Genomic DNA, 19284 nt, shown 5'->3' on the forward strand with positions numbered 1-19284 from the left:
GCCTGCGCCGGTGATTGACACATAGTGGGGCAGATGTATCATAGCAGCGCTTATCGCGCCGCTATGATACTTCCTGCTTCGCCTCAATAGTGAGGCGAAGCAGGAAGGGACATCGACAAGATGTATTAACATCTTGTCTGCCGAAGCGGGGGAGCGTTAACTCCCCCCTCCGGCGATGTCCCTTTCTGGAGATAGCGCATCAGTTAATACTGATGCGCTATCTCCTGTCCCCCGGCCGGCCGCACTGGGCATGCGCGGGATCTCGCTGTTCACGCGAGATCTCCAGCGCAGCCCAAGCCAGACGCAGGGCTAGCGTTGTCCCCATAGTGGGGGATAGGACAACGCTAGCCCTGAGCTGGCGAAGCGGCCGGGGCGAATTAACGCCTTGAAGGCTGTTAATACATCGCCCCGGCCGTTAATCCCTGGGGGGATTGCAGGGACAGCCCCGCCGAGCGTAACTCGGCGGGCTGTCACTAGCGCACGTTAGGTGCGCTAGTAATACATTAGGGACAGACTTATTCCCCCCCAGTTAACCAGCGTTAAGTGCATTTTTGCACTTAACGCTGGTTAATACATCTGCCCCATTGTGTGTCCGCGCCGCGCCGTCTACGTCACAGACAGCCGCTCAGCGCTCGGAGGCTGAGCCTGAGTCGGCTGTCTCTGGGCTGCACTGCGCAAGTAAAGGTCTTACTGCGCGCGCATGTGCAAGTCTGGACGGTGCCTGCTGACTGTGCCTGAGGCTGTGCCCGCGTGACTGAGATTCCAGCGTGAAAGCCTGCCAACCCCCCCACCCCCGGATCTTCTATGGTATACAGTAGGTACACTACTGACTAGGAGGGAAGGATTTTCTCTTTTTGCTATGCCTACAGTATGCTATGTGGAACTACAAGTCTCAGGCTCTCAGCATGCCTGTATGAATATAACAATGTACAGTATCTCTCAGTCCTACCTTTTAAATCCACAATAATGTATTTTGTACAGAATTACTATTATGCTTCAAAATTTAATTTTTAGTATTGGTTATACTGCCTCACAGTCACAGCACTCAGGTCATGGGTTCTATCCCCACCATGTGTTATATATACGGTGCAGTACGGACGGTGTAATGGTTAGCATTACTGCCTCACAGCACTAAGGTCCTGGGTTCTATTCCCACCATGTGTTCTATATACAGCACAGTACGGACGATGTATTGGCTATACTGCCTCACAGTCACAGCACTCAGGTCATGGGTTCTATCCCCACCATGTGTTCTACAGGTATATACAGCACAGTACGGACGATGTATTGGCTATACTGCCTCACAGTCACAGCACTCAGGTCATGGGTTCTATCCCCACCATGTGTTCTATATACAGCACAGTACGGACGATGTATTGGCTATACTGCCTCACAGTCACAGCACTCAGGTCATGGGTTCTATCCCCACCATGTGTTCTATATACAGCACAGTACGGACGATGTATTGGCTATACTGCCTCACAGTCACAGCACTCAGGTCATGGGTTCTATCCCCACCATGTGTTATATATACGGGGCAGTACGGAGGGTGTATTTTAGTTGTGTTTTCATTATGCTACTCTTTTTTTTATTATTATTATTCTTGTGTCCAGTAGGTTCTACATGCAGAAGAGGGTTGTGTCGGTTTGGGATTACGTGGGGGCGAGGGTTTGAAGGGATATCAGTGTACAGGGCCCCAAGATTTCTGTTGCCAGCCCTGAGTGTGCTGAGCAATTTGAGCTATGCTAGATCGCTCAGAACACACACACAGCGATGTGTAGTGCTGTGTGCTGAGCGAGCTGTCAGAGCCATTGTTCTCCGGTGAGAGAACAATGGAGATGACCATATTTATGGTCCCTGCTCTTTCTTTATTCTACCGGCGATATGGCTGTGCACGGCCGCGCACTGCTATCGCTGGCCCCTACACACACAATGATGTAGGGTCATTTTCTAAGCAATCTAGTCAGATCGCTTAGAAAATGTCTAAAAATCGCTATGTAATATGAAGGCCCCATTAGATTTGGGGAAGTTAATTTGTTTCTGTGAAGTGTAAATACTGCCTGCTTTATTTTTACACTGCAAGTTAGCTTTCAGTTCCAACACACCCCACCCACATCTAAACTCACACATGTTACATTTGCCCCATCTGCAACGCACATTGTTTAGACAGTAGAAAAAGATCTTGCTTTTGACATCCTTACTGAATAACCCCCTCAGTGTAAAAGTAAAACCTTAGGCTTACCCATCATGCCAGCCAAAGGGAGGTTGAATATCTGGATTTACGAATCTATGTTGAGACCAATGGTACCATCAGTACTGATATCTTTCGCAAGAAGACATCCACTAATTCACTGTTACACAACCAGAGTGCACACTTCCCACCTGTTATCAAGGGTCTACCCAAAGGGGAATACCTTAGAACTAGACGAAACTGCTCCAACGATGAGACATACAGAAGAAGAGCAGACGAACTAGATACTAGACTACACAGCAGGGGGTATAGCAAAAAATCTACCCAAAAAGCTAGAAAAGATGTACACAAAATCAAAAGAGAACAACTCCTGGTCCCTAAAAACAAAACACCTGAGAAAAAGGAGAAGATACGCTTTGTCGGCACATTCTGTAAAGAGTGGCAGAAAGTGCAGCAAATATTGAACAAACATGTTAACATTCTGAAGACTGATGAAGATTTGAATGAGATCCTCAGCAATAAGGTTGACATCAGCTGGAGGCGCAGCAAAAATCTGAAAGACATTTTGGTACACAGCCATTTGGAAAAAGGGACCGCGGTGAAAATCAGGAAGAAGGGTACCTTTAAGTGCGGCACCTGCAAGATGTGCATGTATATAGTGCCATGTGACACATATACTGACAAATTTGGCAAGACCTGGCGAATTAAGGATTATATCACCTGCGACACCGCAGGGGTTATATATAATCTAGAATGTCCCTGCGGAAGCAGTATATCGGGAAAACCCGCAGGCCTTTTAAAAAAAGGTTATCTGAACACCTGCAAAATATCAAAAACGCCTCAAGAGACAAATCCAACTTTAAACCTCTGACCCCAGTGGCGAGGCATTTCCTCAAATATCACCACGGCATCCCTAATGGCCTAAAGGCCTTTGGAATGACCAAAGTCACCATGAATATAAGAAGGGGCGATTGGGATAAAGAACTTCTAAAACAGGAAACCCGCCTAATTTTCCTGATGAGGTCCATGTGCCCATCAGGACTTAATGAAGAAAACAACTATACTGTTTTCCTCTAACTTTATCCCACCCATGTAGGTCCATCGCCATCACTATGCATGACATGACAACTACATAAACCGTCCTTAGATATACGTTACCGCAACTGGGATCTTATAGCCTCAGCACTATTAATCTTGATATTTCATAACGATAAAGCATTTACCACCAAGACCATCGATTTTCACTTTTTATATCAATGGGAGTACATGATGGTCAACATATTATAAAAAGAAGAGAATAACTCTATATTACTATTTCGACTTCACTTACATATACAATTTTTTATATATTATGTATATATTTTTATATAACTATTTTTCTTCACTCCATCATAATTGATAATGTATGAACCATTGTCATGTGAGAGAACAATTGTTCACATACTTCCTTATCATCCAATTTTATTTCTTCACTATTTAGAAGGACCACATTCACTAATATGATTCAGGGAAGACACCCTCTGGGGACTAATTGTCGCCCCCCATCCCCGCGTATGGGGTACATGTGTCTAAATATATCACATGTCACCCCCTACACATACGCGGTGGGTGACGATAGTGTGGACCCTCAGTTGGATGTACAATCCTGGATCTCAGATTCACAGCACTATCCACTTATTTTCGTTTTGACACCCATTTATCGATATTATCATCCCCCAAGACGTAATTAATACACACAGCTACTATCTCCTATAATATGTTTATATTTTCTTATTATCTTAATATCAATAATTTCTCTCCCTTCATGCACCCCTTTTATGTTGAATTACCATGCACGTGTGTTTTTTTGCCCGTTTTTAATCTGCCACTGTCTCTTGTCCCAAACCTATTAGGGACCTATATGATTGACACACACTCCACGATTTTTCATATTCTCCCCTTTTCACCAATTTCTCCACTAGAAGAGTAAAATTCACTCTTCTTGATTATTTCGATCTATCTTTCATGTCTCCCACTATCTGTGATCCCCGTCGTTATATCCACCTCTATCAATGAATTACACAGATTATATGGTCATCACTGGGGTCCCAAAATATGGAACATAAGCAATTCCAAAAGAACGGTCACCCCATGTCCCCTACTAACGTTTGAACTACTAGATTCTTAGAGACCTTCCATTATGTACCAGGCACTCACCACAAGGCGACACCTATTCTGATTGACAGCTTGGCAACTTGGAAATTGTCCGTGTCCTATCTGTAGTCAAACATGAGTGTAACCCCCTCGATTCATCCAGTTTTTACGTATCCCCTGATATAATTGCTGCCGCTTTTGGTGGACATTGCATCATAACTAGTAAATGAGATAAACTTAACATGCCAAATTTGTTGAATAATCAGGTCAAATTTTAATAACGCATATATCGGACTCGGACTGCTGTAACCATGGAGACCATGGGATCAGTAAACAATACACGGGGCACCTATTCCGGTGCAACACGTATTTTGATTGACAGTTTAACTGGCCAACCAATACAATGCTCCCGGCGATATAAGTTCTGATTCGCACCAACGCACTATAACTATGCGTTTTTCCCTTTAACTACTACACTGCTGTCCCCATTGAATGTATTTAAATGGAATACATACCATAATGTACAACGTATTATGCGATCCTTGAGTGACATTCCTGACAGCCAATGAGCGCACTTGCGCATCACTATACTCTTGAACCGACAGGTATTTAAAGAGCTCGCAGGTACCACCCAGGTTGGTCCTGACGAAGCTCATTAGCGAAGCGTACGCCGACCGTACACTTCGTGGGCTATCCCCACTCCCCCACCCCCATTGAAATGTTGAAATTTTGATCTGTTTAGCTTAATAATTGTGGCTTCGAGCGGGTGCGCAAGCATACAGCCCGTTGGCTGAGGGTGCACTCCTATCTTCCATCACCCAGTCCTACCTATTGGGAGACGGCGTGTCACGAAAGAGCACGCCGCACTCCAGGGACTGAGGGGTACGCTGTCACTGAGACGCTCAGTCGGCGTATAGTGCTCACCGCTGTTACCGACACGGTTGGTCAGCGTGCGAGCACTACATTGAAGAGCGTCCGTCAAAGTTCAAACTGTAGATTAATGTTGTTGAGACGATACCGGTCTGATACCATACCCAGTCCTGTCAATTGAGAGACGGCGCGTTACAATAGAACACGCCGCACTCCAGGGACTAAGGGGTTAAACACTGCCGCCAATACATTTGGTTAACGTGTGAAATACCAAGTTTGGAGCGGCTGTCAGTGTTCTCATATAGGAACACTAGCCAGCCCATACTGTCTAATCACACGGCCGCCGGCACATTACAGTACCTGTCAGATACTGGGATTAGCGCTATTATTGAATTAATGCAATTAGCGCAACAGTACTATATTTAATCTGGTACCGGTACTCCCTCAATATCAGCACTGTTTAACTGAACTATATATCGACACCGCCCTATATATATTATTTACCCTAATTGACATTTTCGCCTGAAAGTGCGCCGACCTTCCCCCATGATTGGGGTAATTTTTTCCTAATTAAGATCCACACGCTCATTGCCTGCCACATATCTATATGTACAATAAGAAATAAATATTTTTGCTAGACAGTGTACAAAATCTGAGTGGAAACTGGGGATTAGGAGTGTGGGACCCCACGTCGCAAGGATAACTTATATCCTTTTTTTAACTAAATTTTGTATGTCCTCCATGTTATGTGTCATTTTATTTCGCTATACTTTTAACTAAATATCAATTAAAGGTAACATTTTAATAAACTTTCTATAGGTGCACCACACAGTGACATTTCTTCTCTGTCCTAAATAATGTAAAAGTAAAGCTGTCCAGCACTTGTGGTTTAGATTCACAAACAACATATTTGCATCACTCGCATTGCAATATGGTATGTTCTATTAGTATATACTAGGGGTTCTCAAACTCGCTACTCAGGACCCCACACGGTTCATGTTTTCCGGGTCACCCGCCGGTGCACAGGTGCATTCATTACTCACGGACACATTTTAAAAGAGCCACAGGTGGAACCAATTATTTCACTTTTGGTCCTGAGGACAGAGTCTGGGAACCTGTGGTATATACAGGTACCATTTTCTCCGTTCCCATGCATTTTTTTTTTTTGAGGGCTTGATTCCGAGATGGACAGATTTACACAGCTGCACACAAGCTGCTTTTGCAATTCCATCCACCAAAATGTAAATGCTGCATTACATTTACGATCTGCGTGCAGCGCCCTTAGATGCTGCTTCATATCACAATTGCTACTATTGGCTTGGGTTGGACAGGCTGCGTAAGTTGGTCGGTTCCTGGCAGCTTGCGAGGCCAGGAAATCAGTGTGCAGCTACGCAGATGGAAAAAAACGGGAATGTAACGCCCCCGTCTCCAGAAATATTGCCAGACCCCCCCACCTTCCCCAAACACTGCAGCATGTTTATCTGCAAGTGGACTCGCAGGTGCAGGGCTGCACAAGCGCAGTTCTCACAACATTGGAGATGTGCGCTAACCATCGGGTTAGCGTAGATCAGTGGTAGCCAACCCTAGCCCTCGAGAGCTACCAACAGTTCACATTTTCCAGACAACCTAGCTGCTGCACAGCTGCACTCATTAATCACTGACACATTTTAAAAGATCCACAGATGGAGCTAATTAGCTCACTTGTGATTCTGTGAGGAGACCTGCAAAACATGCACTGTTGGTAGCTCTCGAGGACTAGGGTTGGCTACCCCAGGCGTAGATCTCTGAATCCATCCTCAATTCCATTCATTTTTTCTTTGCATATTTTTGCTTGCTCTGAAAACCAATGCTAATCCATTAAGGAGGATTCTTTTTTTTTCCAGTAAAACATTTAAGTCAATCAAATATGTACAGTACATTGGAAGACCCCGGCCGCTACACAGTGCCTGGCCGGGTGTGAGGCTCCGGGACTGTGTCTCCCTGAGCAAGCTGGAGGGACCTCCCAGCTCCCTCAGCGCACTCCTGGGGTGGTGAGTACCCCCGGTGCCGTCCACCGAGCCCAGCAGCCACCACAAAGCAGCGGCAGCCATATTAGGTGGGGCGCTGGCTGTGAACCCTGCATTGACTGACCACCCAACGGAGGCGGCCACATTGGAATCCTTGCAGGCTCAAACTATATGACTGCCAGCTTCACTTTATACTAACTGCCACCCTTGCTATCCCTGGCCTCTGTCCTGTGTGCTCTGGGGACACATTGGGGGTCTGACACCTGGGAAGTGGAATTGGCTGCAGTGCCCTCCCAGGTCCTATTAACAATACATGCCCCAAGGACCCTGCTTCAAACACATTGTGCCAGGCCCATCAGACAGAGCTTGCTATCTACACTGGCCACAAACTACTTATTGGAGACTGTGCTTGAGCTTCACGGTGCTTATAGCACACTTCACTAAATATTGTTTGCCTGCAGCACTAAGATATCTCCTGGCCTGAGCTCACTGCAAGCTCCCTTGCCCTCCATCCCTGATCCTGGTGCTCCCCCTTGTGACCGACTGAGGCTACTGCGGCTGACATTAAGGCCTGATACCTATACTATAACAGATTCAACACAAGGAACCGTATCTCTGAGTTATGTGAAGTAACTGCCCAGCGCCGGGCAGCGTGTACTGCCGGAACGAGATGAGAGCTAATTGACCACAAACATGCTGTGATGGGGAGTTGTGATCCGTGACACCTCACTTTCTATGAGCCAGTCCACCACCAACAAACAATAAATGGTAATCTGACTGTCACCTGCCTTATGACAAAACGCCGATCGACTAAACCAGCAAAGGCTACCCCTGCCAAGCCCACTAAAACCGTCGCCTTTCAAAATCTCTTTGGTGCTCCCTCGTCCTCCCAGACGCCCATCCTGGACCCTACACCGTCCCCAATGGCCTCCGAGTGTTCAGACGGTTCGCGCACTCCCGAACCTCGATCCCCATCCCTTCCTTCCCAGTCCCAATCAGGGAACTCAGAGATCACAGAAATCTTGAACCACCTACGCTCTCTCCCCACCAGAGAAGATATGCTAAACTCAGAGAAGAGGCTGCAGGACATTATTCAAAAACGGGTGGAGGCTATTCAAGCAGATCTCAATCAAGTGGGGGACCGGGTGGTGGCCCTGGAGGAACGAGGGGATTCGACCGAAACCAAGCTTTCAGGAATCGAGACAACACTTCAACGACAGACGCAAATTATGGCGGATATGCAGAGGAGGCTTGATGATCTGGACAACAGGGGGCGTCGTAACAACCTCAGGGTCAGGGGCGTTCCAGAAGATGTCCCACAAGATGGCATAATCGATGCTCTCACCAAAATATTTAATGAGCTATTGGAGGCAGACCCGAACGACTCGATCCAGTTTGACCGAGCTCACAGAGCTCTGCGACCTAGGGGACTGCCCTCGGAACGCCCTAGAGACATTATATGTCGCCTTCACTACTTTACTGTTAAGGAGAAGATATTACAAAGGGCACGACGAGCCTCAGAGATTCAATTTAACGGCACACCGGTGCAAGTCTTTCAAGACCTCTCGTGGCATACATTACAGCAGCGACGTATGCTGCGTCCTCTCACCGAAGAGCTTCGTAAGAAGGATATCAAGTTCTGGTGGGGATTTCCCCTCAGCATCCAGGTCATCCACGAGGGGATGTCTCTTGGGGTTAGCAGCTTGGAGGACGTCCCAGCTTTTTGCGCCACCCTGAAGCTGCCGTCACTATCCCTTCCTAACTGGCTCAGTCCCCTGGATCTCCCATCCACGTCGGCTATTTCAGTACCTCGATCAGAAGGCTGGCAGAAGATTCGCAAGTCCGGGCGTAGAGGTCGGAATGCCATGTTGGGTGAAGCTGATGCAATTACTTAATGATGAGACTGAGTAATGTATAGATATTGCTTCTTACTTGCCTTAACTAGACTCCCTAGGTAATGTGTTTATTGCGGTTAGCCCTCTTCAAATTTCAAGAACCATAGGGCCATCACTTCCTAGGTAAACTGATTGTTATACAAATCTTAATTTATAGATATATAAGGGTACCTATTGTTGGCAATACTGCTTCATAACCTGCCCAATCCCGAGAGATACAGTCATTAGACTTTGCCCCTTAATTATGGGACGGTTAGGTATGGTCTTTGTTCTATTCATACTCTTATGATTCTGTTTACCTAAACGTCTAACTCCGCATTTTGCGGGTCGTTTGATTCCCATATTTGGACAAGTTTACCAATAGTTGAGTTAGTCCCTCTGTTAGTAGGGACTGTTAAATGGTGTCGCGGATTACCCCTACCCCTTACTTCCCCCTATTCTGCTGTAAATATGTTGACCATGGTGCCCTTCGGTTTTCCATGGCTTCTCGAGCAGAATGTCCACCACGTGCTTACATATGCTGTCAACTTAAGATATATATTTGCTGTTGCTTCTGTGTCTCTTCAGAAGCTGTTCTTAATATCTTTTTCTCTACTCTTCCTATATGTTTTTCCTTTTTTCCTATACTTCTGGGGGGAAGGTCTGCAGAGTCTTTTTATGTTCAAGACTTATGAGAATGTAACTCAAAATGGCTGACTTGAGGTTATTTTCAAATAACGTTAAGGGTCTTAATATACCTGAGAAGCGATCCCGCCTACTCCACACATTACATGTAGACAGGGTGGATGTTGCGTTTCTACAGGAAACCCACTTCAAACAGGAAGCGGCGCCACGCTTATCCTCCAGATATTACCCGATGGGATATTTTAACAACTATTCGAAGGCTAAGGCTAGAGGGGTTGCTATAATGTTCTCCAAACATCTACAACTTACTAACATTCAAAAGACCCCAATAGGAGACGGTAGGGGCCTTCTTGTGAAGGCAACCATAGCTTCCCAACGATATATCTTCGTCAACTTGTATTTACCCAATCAGGGCCAGACCCGATTCCTTCGTTCTGCCCTGGAAGCTATAGAGGAACTTATTGAGGGGGTACTGATAGTGGGTGGGGACTTCAATTGGGCTTTAGAACCTGTACTAGACACATCAGCAGGGGCCCCCCGTACCTCTCTCAAGGAGGCAAGACGATTTCGGTCAATTCTCCATGACTTTCAATTAATGGACACATGGAGGCTGTTACATCCAGCGGAGAGGGATTACACATTTTATTCTCCTCCCCACAAAACATATTCCCGCATCGATTATTTTTGTATAAACCACTCCCATTTAGAGCTTCTGAGGGCAGCTTCTATTGGTCAGACTACTGGCTCAGATCACGCCCCCATTACCCTAACTATACGTATGAAACACCCTGCACCTCGGGTCTGGCATTGGAGGCTTAACGAGCAATTGCTCACGGACTCATACTGTAAATCCCAGCTTCTGCAAAGAATAGACGAATATATAGCCTCCAATGTGACACCTGACGTCTCCCCCCTCACAATATGGGAAGCCCATAAGTGTGTGATTAGAGGCCAGGGTATTAAGCTCGGATCCTTCCTTAAAAAACAAAAAACGGAATGTAGAGAGGCCCTTTTATCCAAGGTAAGACTTCTGGAGGTGACACACAAGGATAACAGAGTCCCTGATACGCTGGTACAGCTGCAGGCTGCTAGAGCCGCACTCAACACCCTGCTAGATGATGGAGTTAAAAGAGCATACAGACGTTGTAGACACACTCACTATAGATGGGGGGGTAAGCCGGGCAGGACACTGGCTAGAGCCCTCAGAGCACAGAGATCTCAGACATATATAGAGAAAATGAAAGATTCCTCCGGGGCCATGTGCTCAACCAACACTGAAATTGCAGACATTTTCTCTAGATACTATTCTGAATTATACAATCTCACTCAGACACGTCCGGAGTTGGCTCAAAGAGAACACACTTTAGCAATTCACCAATTTCTGGAATCTATAAACTTTCCAACTCTCCCTGAGGCAGTGACATCGGCTCTGGATACCCCCTTTACGGAAGCGGAATTAATGGAAGCTATTAAGACCTCCCCCAATGGGAAGAGCCCAGGGCCCGACGGTTTCCCTATCACGTATTACAAAACATTCCAAGACCGTTTAATCCCCTTGCTGCTGCGAGCCTGTAACGCAGTGTCAGCTACAACGCAGTTCTCAGGTCAAACGCTTACTGCTCATATTACTGTTATTCCCAAAGAGGGGAAGGACCCTTGTTTGCCGGCTAGCTACAGACCCATCTCCCTCCTAAATGTAGATGTTAAACTCTATGCTAAGCTGATAGCTAGCAGGCTCAAACCGCTGCTTCCGACCCTGATCCACTCAGATCAAGTAGGCTTTGTACCGGGAAGGGAGGCGAGGGACAACACAATTAAGATAATTGACCTAATCTCTCATGTTACCTCCACTAAGACCCCAATGGTCCTCCTCTCAACTGATGCGGAAAAGGCATTTGATAGGATTGACTGGGACTTTATGGAGGGTATCCTGAAACGATTGGGCCTGGGGGTGGGTTTTTTGAATAAAATTCTAGCACTGTACGGGGCCCCTTCAGCTCAGGTGAGGGTGAATGGAATCCTATCCAATGCAATTCACATTAAGAACGGAACCCGGCAGGGTTGCCCCCTCTCCCCACTTATATTTGTTCTGTGCATGGAAGCTCTGGCACGAGCTATAAGGGCTAATCCAGATATCTCCGGTATACGGGTGGGAAAGCATGAGTACCGTCTGGCACTTTTTGCAGACGACCTCCTGGCCGTCATCACGAACCCGAGGGTCTCTCTCCCGAATCTCATGCAAGAATTTAACCGATTTAATAGACTATCAAACTTCAAGATTAACTATTCTAAATCCACTGCCCTAAATGTGACTGCCTCGGAGGAGACTATATCTGCCCTGTCGGCCTCCTTTCCATTCAAATGGCACCGACTCACTTGCAATACCTGGGGGTACAGATTTCCAATAACCTAAGTAAAATATTCTCCCTAAATTTCAGCCCCATATTACATAAAATACGCGGCGACCTTGCTAAATGGCTTCCAATGAAACTTACCTGGTTGGGTCGCATAAACGTGATCAAAATGAACATACTCCCCAGAATCCTTTATTTATTCCAGACCCTACCGATAACTCTCCCCCCGAAATTCCTCTCTACGCTACATAATATTGTCCGGGATTTTGTTTGGGGGGGAAGGAGGCCGAGATTCAAACACCAGACTCTATTTAGGAACAAGATGCAAGGCGGTAGACAACTCCCTTTGATCTCGGCATACTACCAAGCATCCCTGCTGAGCAGGGTCATGGAGTGGTCACGAGAATCAACAGAAAAGCAGTGGGTGATTATAGAATCTGACTCTACCGGGATGCACCTCAAATACATACCATGGTGTTCAGTACTGGGAAGAGTGGATCACCCGCTAGTAGGCCCAACATTAAAAATGTGGACAAACCTAAGAGTGAAACGAAAACTCTCATCCATAATATCCCCAATGACACCTATTGTCCGTAACCCTGGGTTCCCCCCTGGTTCCTCGGGACAGACGTCACCTTGGACGTCTGCCGGGATCACCAGAATACACCATCTAATTTCCTCTGGGGAATATATACCTTTCGAGACGCTAGCAGAAAATACGGGCCTGAACAAGTCGGATTATTGGTTTTACCTCCAAACTCGACACTTCATCAAATCGCTAGGGGGTCTTCACGTACTGGGTAGGGTGCTTACACCGTTTGAGAAGATGTGTTCCCAACAACAGCCCCCCACACACGTGATTTCTAACATCTATCAGCTTCTACTATCTGCTCTAATGCCCCCTAAGCCGACATACCAGGAAGCCTGGGAGAAAGATTTTACCTCCAAAAATATCACAATTAATTGGGACAATGTTTTCCAGGCCACTAGCGCTTGCTCGGCTAGCCTAGAAGTAGTTGAGACCCAATATAAACTACTGACTAGATGGTACCGCTGCCCAACTATCTTACATAAATTCTGTAGGGGTGTGTCCCCTATGTGCTGGAGATGCGGACAGGAAAAGGGTACTCTGATTCATATTTGGTGGGACTGCCGGTTAATCCTACCATTTTGGGATAATGTAAGGAAACTGGCCGTTGAAATTGTGGGCCATCCTATCCCATCAGGCCCGGACTTTTGGCTCTTGTCGCACTCAGACATACCCATTTCCAAATACAAGAAATCGTTACTCAGACACATAAACAATGCGGCTAGAGCTGTGCTCCCGGTCCACTGGCGCTCGAATACCCCCCCTACAATGTGGGAATGGTGCCAGCGAATGGACTTTTACATGGCAATGGATGATATATATTATTCCACCCCTGAGAAATTTTCTACATATGCACATATGTGGGATGCCTGGATAGAATTCAAATTGACTCCATCATATAAAAATCTGATACCTAGAAGCCCAGGAACATCCACCTCGCTAGATGAGACTTGAGCACATTCTGGTCATCTACTGGGCTGTATATTCCCAAGACCCACCTGAAAGCCAGTCAGAAGATACAGACACCACACTGCAGACTTCGACCCCCCCCCCCCTCTCTTCCCTTCTTTTCTTCCTTCTTTTCTTTCTTCCTGGTCTTTATACCTTTTTTTTGCATATTTCGTTGTTAATATTCAAGACTATTTACATATTTAAATGTCATGACTGTGTAGAAGAGGGTGTTTTTGCTATATACTTGTTTTTGTGATGTAAAGACTCTCATCCACGTGTGTTGTTGCTACGTTATGATGTTGCACTAATATGTCTCCCTCGATAATGTGACATATACTGTTTCTGTTATTGAGAGATGGAAAACTTTCTGAAAATCTTTGAAAATAAAGAATTTATAAAAAAAAAATATGTACAGTACTTACAGTCAGGTTTAGGAATATGCAACTATATTTTTTAAATTCAACATCTTTTTCAGGATGAAACAAGAAATTACCCGATGTTTCTTTTCTCACATCGGTCTCCTCTTTGTTTGCAGTCTTAAAAACAAAACAAAAAAAGGATTAATGACAGATAGATTCATATAAAACCACTTATGGCTTATAGGGTAATAGTCATCCCACACACATGATCAGTACTACAATACTTTAAAAATGTGTTTTTCCAACCCTCTCATACATCGTGGCAATGATCTAGGCAGATCCATCGGCATTCTTACCTGACCTTGGCAAGCTGTTGGCACTTCCTAAATGCCATTTGCTGGTGTCAGAGAGGAATAGCATTAGTGAGCAACTACAGTATATATAAAAACATACCAAAAAATCTGAAAAGTAGTTACACCAGCATGTGGGAGTTGTCCAGTGTTATTTATTGCACTGCAAATGTAATACATTTTAATGGAACAAGGATTTAGTAAAACCATGCAGTACATGCATGGCTTGCAAGTTGCAGGTAATTGAATCAACCTCTGTCTTTTAAAGAGGTTGATTCAAATCTGTGCGTTCAAATGCTCAATATAGCTTTAAGAAGTAGAATACATATAAAAAAAAGGTGTGTACCAAACTGATCTTAGGGATGGGGGTGTGGAGGATTGCGTAACAGGCGCTTAGATCTGATGGATTATATTCTGATACAAGTGGGTATCTAAAATGATTTATTTGAGGAATTTCATCCAATAAATTGCAATAAAAATTGTAGCTTTAAAAAAACTAAAAAAGGAAAACCATCAAACAAGTATCATAGAGAATCAGTCTTATCCAGGCTGCAAAAGTATGCGATATTAAATGTTCACCGGACACACGGGATGATATGGAATAGGATAAATCAAAGTTCACACCTCCTTATTCAACTGTCTTCCGTATCAATTAAACGGGGTACAGATCTTTTTGCCAAACCTGATTTCTTCCACTGCAGCCGTGGTCCCCCCATGTCGACCTAATGCTTGTGTCGACCTTGTCCCATGTAGACCTAGACCCCTGTCAACCTTGCAGTATGTCGACCTAGTGGTGTCAACCATATTTAGATCGACCAACCGACCGTATCCCGGACATAGATACCACCGTGCGGAATGTGCGTCACTTTCTCTGAAATTGTTGGATTTCAGTTGGAAAAAAAAAACTGTACATTGTCTCCGTCAGTGACTCCAGGAAAGTGGCTAGAGGTGCAACAATTTGTATAGAGGTCGTTCCAAAAAGTGCAATACAGGTTGAGTACCCACAATCTGAAATTCCAAAAAGCTCCAAATTAAAAACCGAGTGCTTGCATGATGCTGTAAGTAAAAAACTCCCCAACGGACTCGTGATGGTTCAGAGTCAAAACAGAGGCACAACACACCATTTATCAGTGGCCCAAAGGGAAAGACCCACCCAGACCCCTTCAGCAGCCATAGATCTATATGGTTTCTGATTTTCTGGCCACAAAATGTTGCAAGGCAACACATTTCCATACAATCAAGATACAAAGTTGCAAACTTTCCTTGTCGTAAAGAAATGATCAGAATAGGCATCTAAAGCTGGCCATACACTTAGCCTTCTCCCCTCAGAGAAGTCGCCTCCAATCTGACCTTGAGCCACCTGGGTGGGAGGCTTGCATGCGATATATCACATGTGATCCCAGCCAAGCCTGCCCTGCTCAGTACCAATTGAGCAGATTGCTGATGCAGTGTGTGCGATTTGCAGGATCCGATGCGATGTGCACGGAACCACACGTCGGACCTGCTGTCAGTCACATGCAATTTGTGCACTTTCATGTTATTGATCACCGCAATCGCATGAAAAGTGCCCAAATTGCATGTAAATCGCCCTAATTTAACAACAGCTCACACCCTACACTTATTGCTAGCGCTGCATAAATATCTGGCAAACATTTATTACTGTCTTTTATATTATCTCCATCAAAAGCAGCATAGGACCAGAAGAGGCTTCAGCCCACTCTTACTTAAGGTGCCCACACACGGGGGTATTTTAAATTGCGATGCATGCTCCCACGCACATCACATTGCGAAGTCCAAAAAGTATGTGCAGCATGTACTTTTTGAACTAGATTGCATCACTGCAAGTTGAAAAAGCATGGTGCTGCAACATATCACATTCAATGTGATCTAGTCCAAAATGCACAGTGCGCATCGCACCGTGTGCGGGCACCTTAAGGAAACTAAAACTACATTTCACAGTACAGCTTGCGACATAAGAGTGGAGAGGGTTCCAGGAGCTGTGCCAGCTGCACAGATCCATTGTTTTGGTTTCACAGAGCCGTTTTTGTCCTTCATTTCTGTTCGCATTTGCTTTTTCAATTTAAAAGTGATGCCATTATGTGCAATGCATCTTTATGCTATTACAGTAAACATCCAGAAGTGGTTCCAAGACAATCTATTGTAATGGTGTCCTTGTCTCTTTTGTAGTCTGGTTCTCCTTCACTAGTTATTAGCAAGCGGTCATAAAAAGTACTTATATGAGGGTAATACTATTAACTTAGAACAAAGCAAGCTGGCAGATTTTGGGCAGACCTATTTAATACCTATTTTGCTAGCAATTAAATAAGCCCATTAAGGATCATAAACACATATGTAAGCTGCTTAATAAAGAAGTAAACAAAGTAACAGTTCACACTTTTTTTGCCCTTAATCCAAACACCAGTGTTACCTCTAATATAGCGCTGTCTGTACCAGTTACACAGGACTTTGGTATATGCTGCTTGTTAGAAGGAAACGTTTCAAGTAGAGGACTCTGGATAGGTGACAATACCTCACTTATACCTATAAATACAAAAAACACATATATACATATAAGTTGATAAGGCAACAGCAAGTGGAACCAACAATTAAACACTTAAAAAGGGAAACTATGCCCCAAAATATTATCCCTGTAACATACGTTATCCCTACACAAATTTAAGTGGGTTGTTTCTAGCACTCCTTTGCCTGCTCGCAGTCACTTTTTCTGACCTTTACTAGATCAGCACCTGCCGCCCCTGTTATACCCCATATATCCTCCTTATGTCTACCCATTAGATAAGAGAAATACACCACCTTATAACACCTCAGATGATTGATAGAAGTCTATTTGAAAATAATAAATAGATGATAGGGAAAACAGAGCTATGGAGGAAACCAACATTTACCAATACACTTTTTTTTTTAGAAAAGGAATATAGATGTGTGCTCAGCATCCTGGTGGTGGAGAGGCTGCATTCACAATGCAGACACGGCAACCAAACTACTGCCAGTAGATGCCGAATGCAAGTATGTGGGGAATGCGAGAGTTAGGCCAGCGAAGGAGGGGTCGACACAAGTTAGGTTTAGACTGCCAGGCATACAGATAGGTAACCAAGCAATGGGGATTCTGACAGCCAGAATGCCAATGCCGCCATCTCAAAGGAAAAAATCCTGACAGGGTTCAGGTAAGTAGACTTATCTTTCCCAAACCACCATAGCCTATACATAACCCTCCTAAGTGCCCAAAGGGGCATACACATGGGTCAATTTCAGCCACTTTTCGAAACGATATGACTATATCGATTTGAAAAGGAGCACGGATCACTCTGTATGTATGCCCTGCAGTGATGCCAATGCACGGTCCCATGCATCGTATCGCCCGCAGGGAAAGCCAGTGCTTGCACTGGCTTTCCCTCAATCGCAGGACGTTGCCCATTATAAAAATCAGCAAAGCCCCTCTCAGCACAAAAAAAATCGCAGTGTGCAGAGCGGGTGCACCGCGATGTGCGTTTGAATGCTCATGCTGCAGCACGTCGCTGAGCTAAAAGACTGGTCGCCCCATGTGTATGGGTCTTAACACAAGCTGTGTACACACAGTGAGATATTGGCTAATAGACTATTTTAACTAAGCAATTTTGACTAGATGCACAAGGGATTTTGACGAAGCAATTTTGTCAAAATTGCTTAGTCAAAGATGGCCATTAGCCAACATCTCACCTTGTGTACAGGGCAGAATTGGAATAAAAGCAGAACAAATACTGGGAGATTTTGTCTAACCTTCTAGAAGATTCTAGTCAAAATCTCCTGCCAAAATCTCAGTGTGTATTTCCCTTTACCCTTACATTTGGCATCCTTGCACTCAGAATTCCTGCGCCAGTATTGTGAATGCATCTACAGTATATCTATACACATACTGTAATCTATCTATACATATACACTGTGCTATCACCAATATTAGAAAAAGGACATGGGATATGACCTATGATCAGCTTTTCGGTTCTTTGAAAAAAAAAAATGTTGATTATGGGGATGACTCCTGTGAGTGTGTACAATTCCTGGATTTGGGGTGCAACATGGAATGTGTCCACATGGTTTAAATAGAAGGCTTAAATACATGACCAATCCATGAACTAAAACACCACTGTTTATTATTGATGGTTACTATAGAGCCTCTTAATAACATCTGTTCATATATAATCTATTGATCTTTCTATATATCTATACACAATACATTTTACTTGAAGCATCATAAAAGGCGAGTACACTACTTTTTTCCCATTATTTATTTAGCGCACACAATATTCCGTAGTGCTTTACGTAGAATATATGAACATTCACATCAGTTCCTGCCCCGATGGAGCTTACCATCTATATTCCCTACCACATGTACACGCACACACAGACATTGTAGGGTTAATTTTGTTGGGAGCCACTTAACCTGCCAGTATATTTTTGGATTGTGGGAGGAAATCGGAGTACCCAGAGGGGTACTTGTTTCCTAGCACGGCCACAATCGCGGGCATCGGGTGTAATTTTTAGTGGTCTGCGACGCGACCGACGCGATGCCCCCGATTTCCCATTGAAATGCATTGAAGAAAGTCAAAATCGGGTCGGTCGCATCGCAGGCGGCTAAAAAAGGCTTAAATGGTCCAGACGCGATGCCCCCGATTTCCCATAGGCTTAAATGGTCCAGACGCGATGCCCCCGTTTTCCCATAGGGAACAATGTTAAATGCCTCAATTTACCCAAATCATCATAGGGAACAATGGTAAATGGGCCAGAAACCCCCCAAAACACCCCTGAACAGTGAAATGGCCCCCCAAAATTAGTTTACGCCACCCCACGATCAACGTGAACCCGAAGCGTGGCGAGCGCAGCAAGCCCGCGAGAGGCGGCGGTACGCGTCCTCCGACCTTTTCATACCCCCACTATCCACGTCAGTGTGGAGTTGAGAATAGAATA

The 19284-nt window shown here is 44.9% G+C and overlaps 1 protein-coding gene across 5 annotated transcripts in view; it reads right to left on the minus strand.

Moving 5' to 3' along the window:
* BRDT (bromodomain testis associated) overlaps window positions 1-19284 on the minus strand; it is a 95133-nt gene that overhangs the window by 12497 nt on the left and 63352 nt on the right. For all 5 annotated transcript variants that reach the window (XM_083157111.1, XM_083157110.1, XM_083157107.1 and 2 more), the window contains 2 exons: window positions 16751-16863; window positions 14107-14149 (listed from right to left, as the gene is read on the minus strand). In XM_083157111.1, the coding sequence (XP_083013237.1) occupies window positions 14107-14149; window positions 16751-16863 (156 nt within the window). The remainder of the gene's footprint in view (window positions 1-14106; window positions 14150-16750; window positions 16864-19284) is intronic.

The sequence above is a fragment of the Crinia signifera genome, chromosome 8, assembly GCF_055691185.1.
Source record: "Crinia signifera chromosome 8, ASM5569118v1, whole genome shotgun sequence".
In the NCBI taxonomy this organism is placed as follows: domain Eukaryota; kingdom Metazoa; phylum Chordata; class Amphibia; order Anura; family Myobatrachidae; genus Crinia; species Crinia signifera.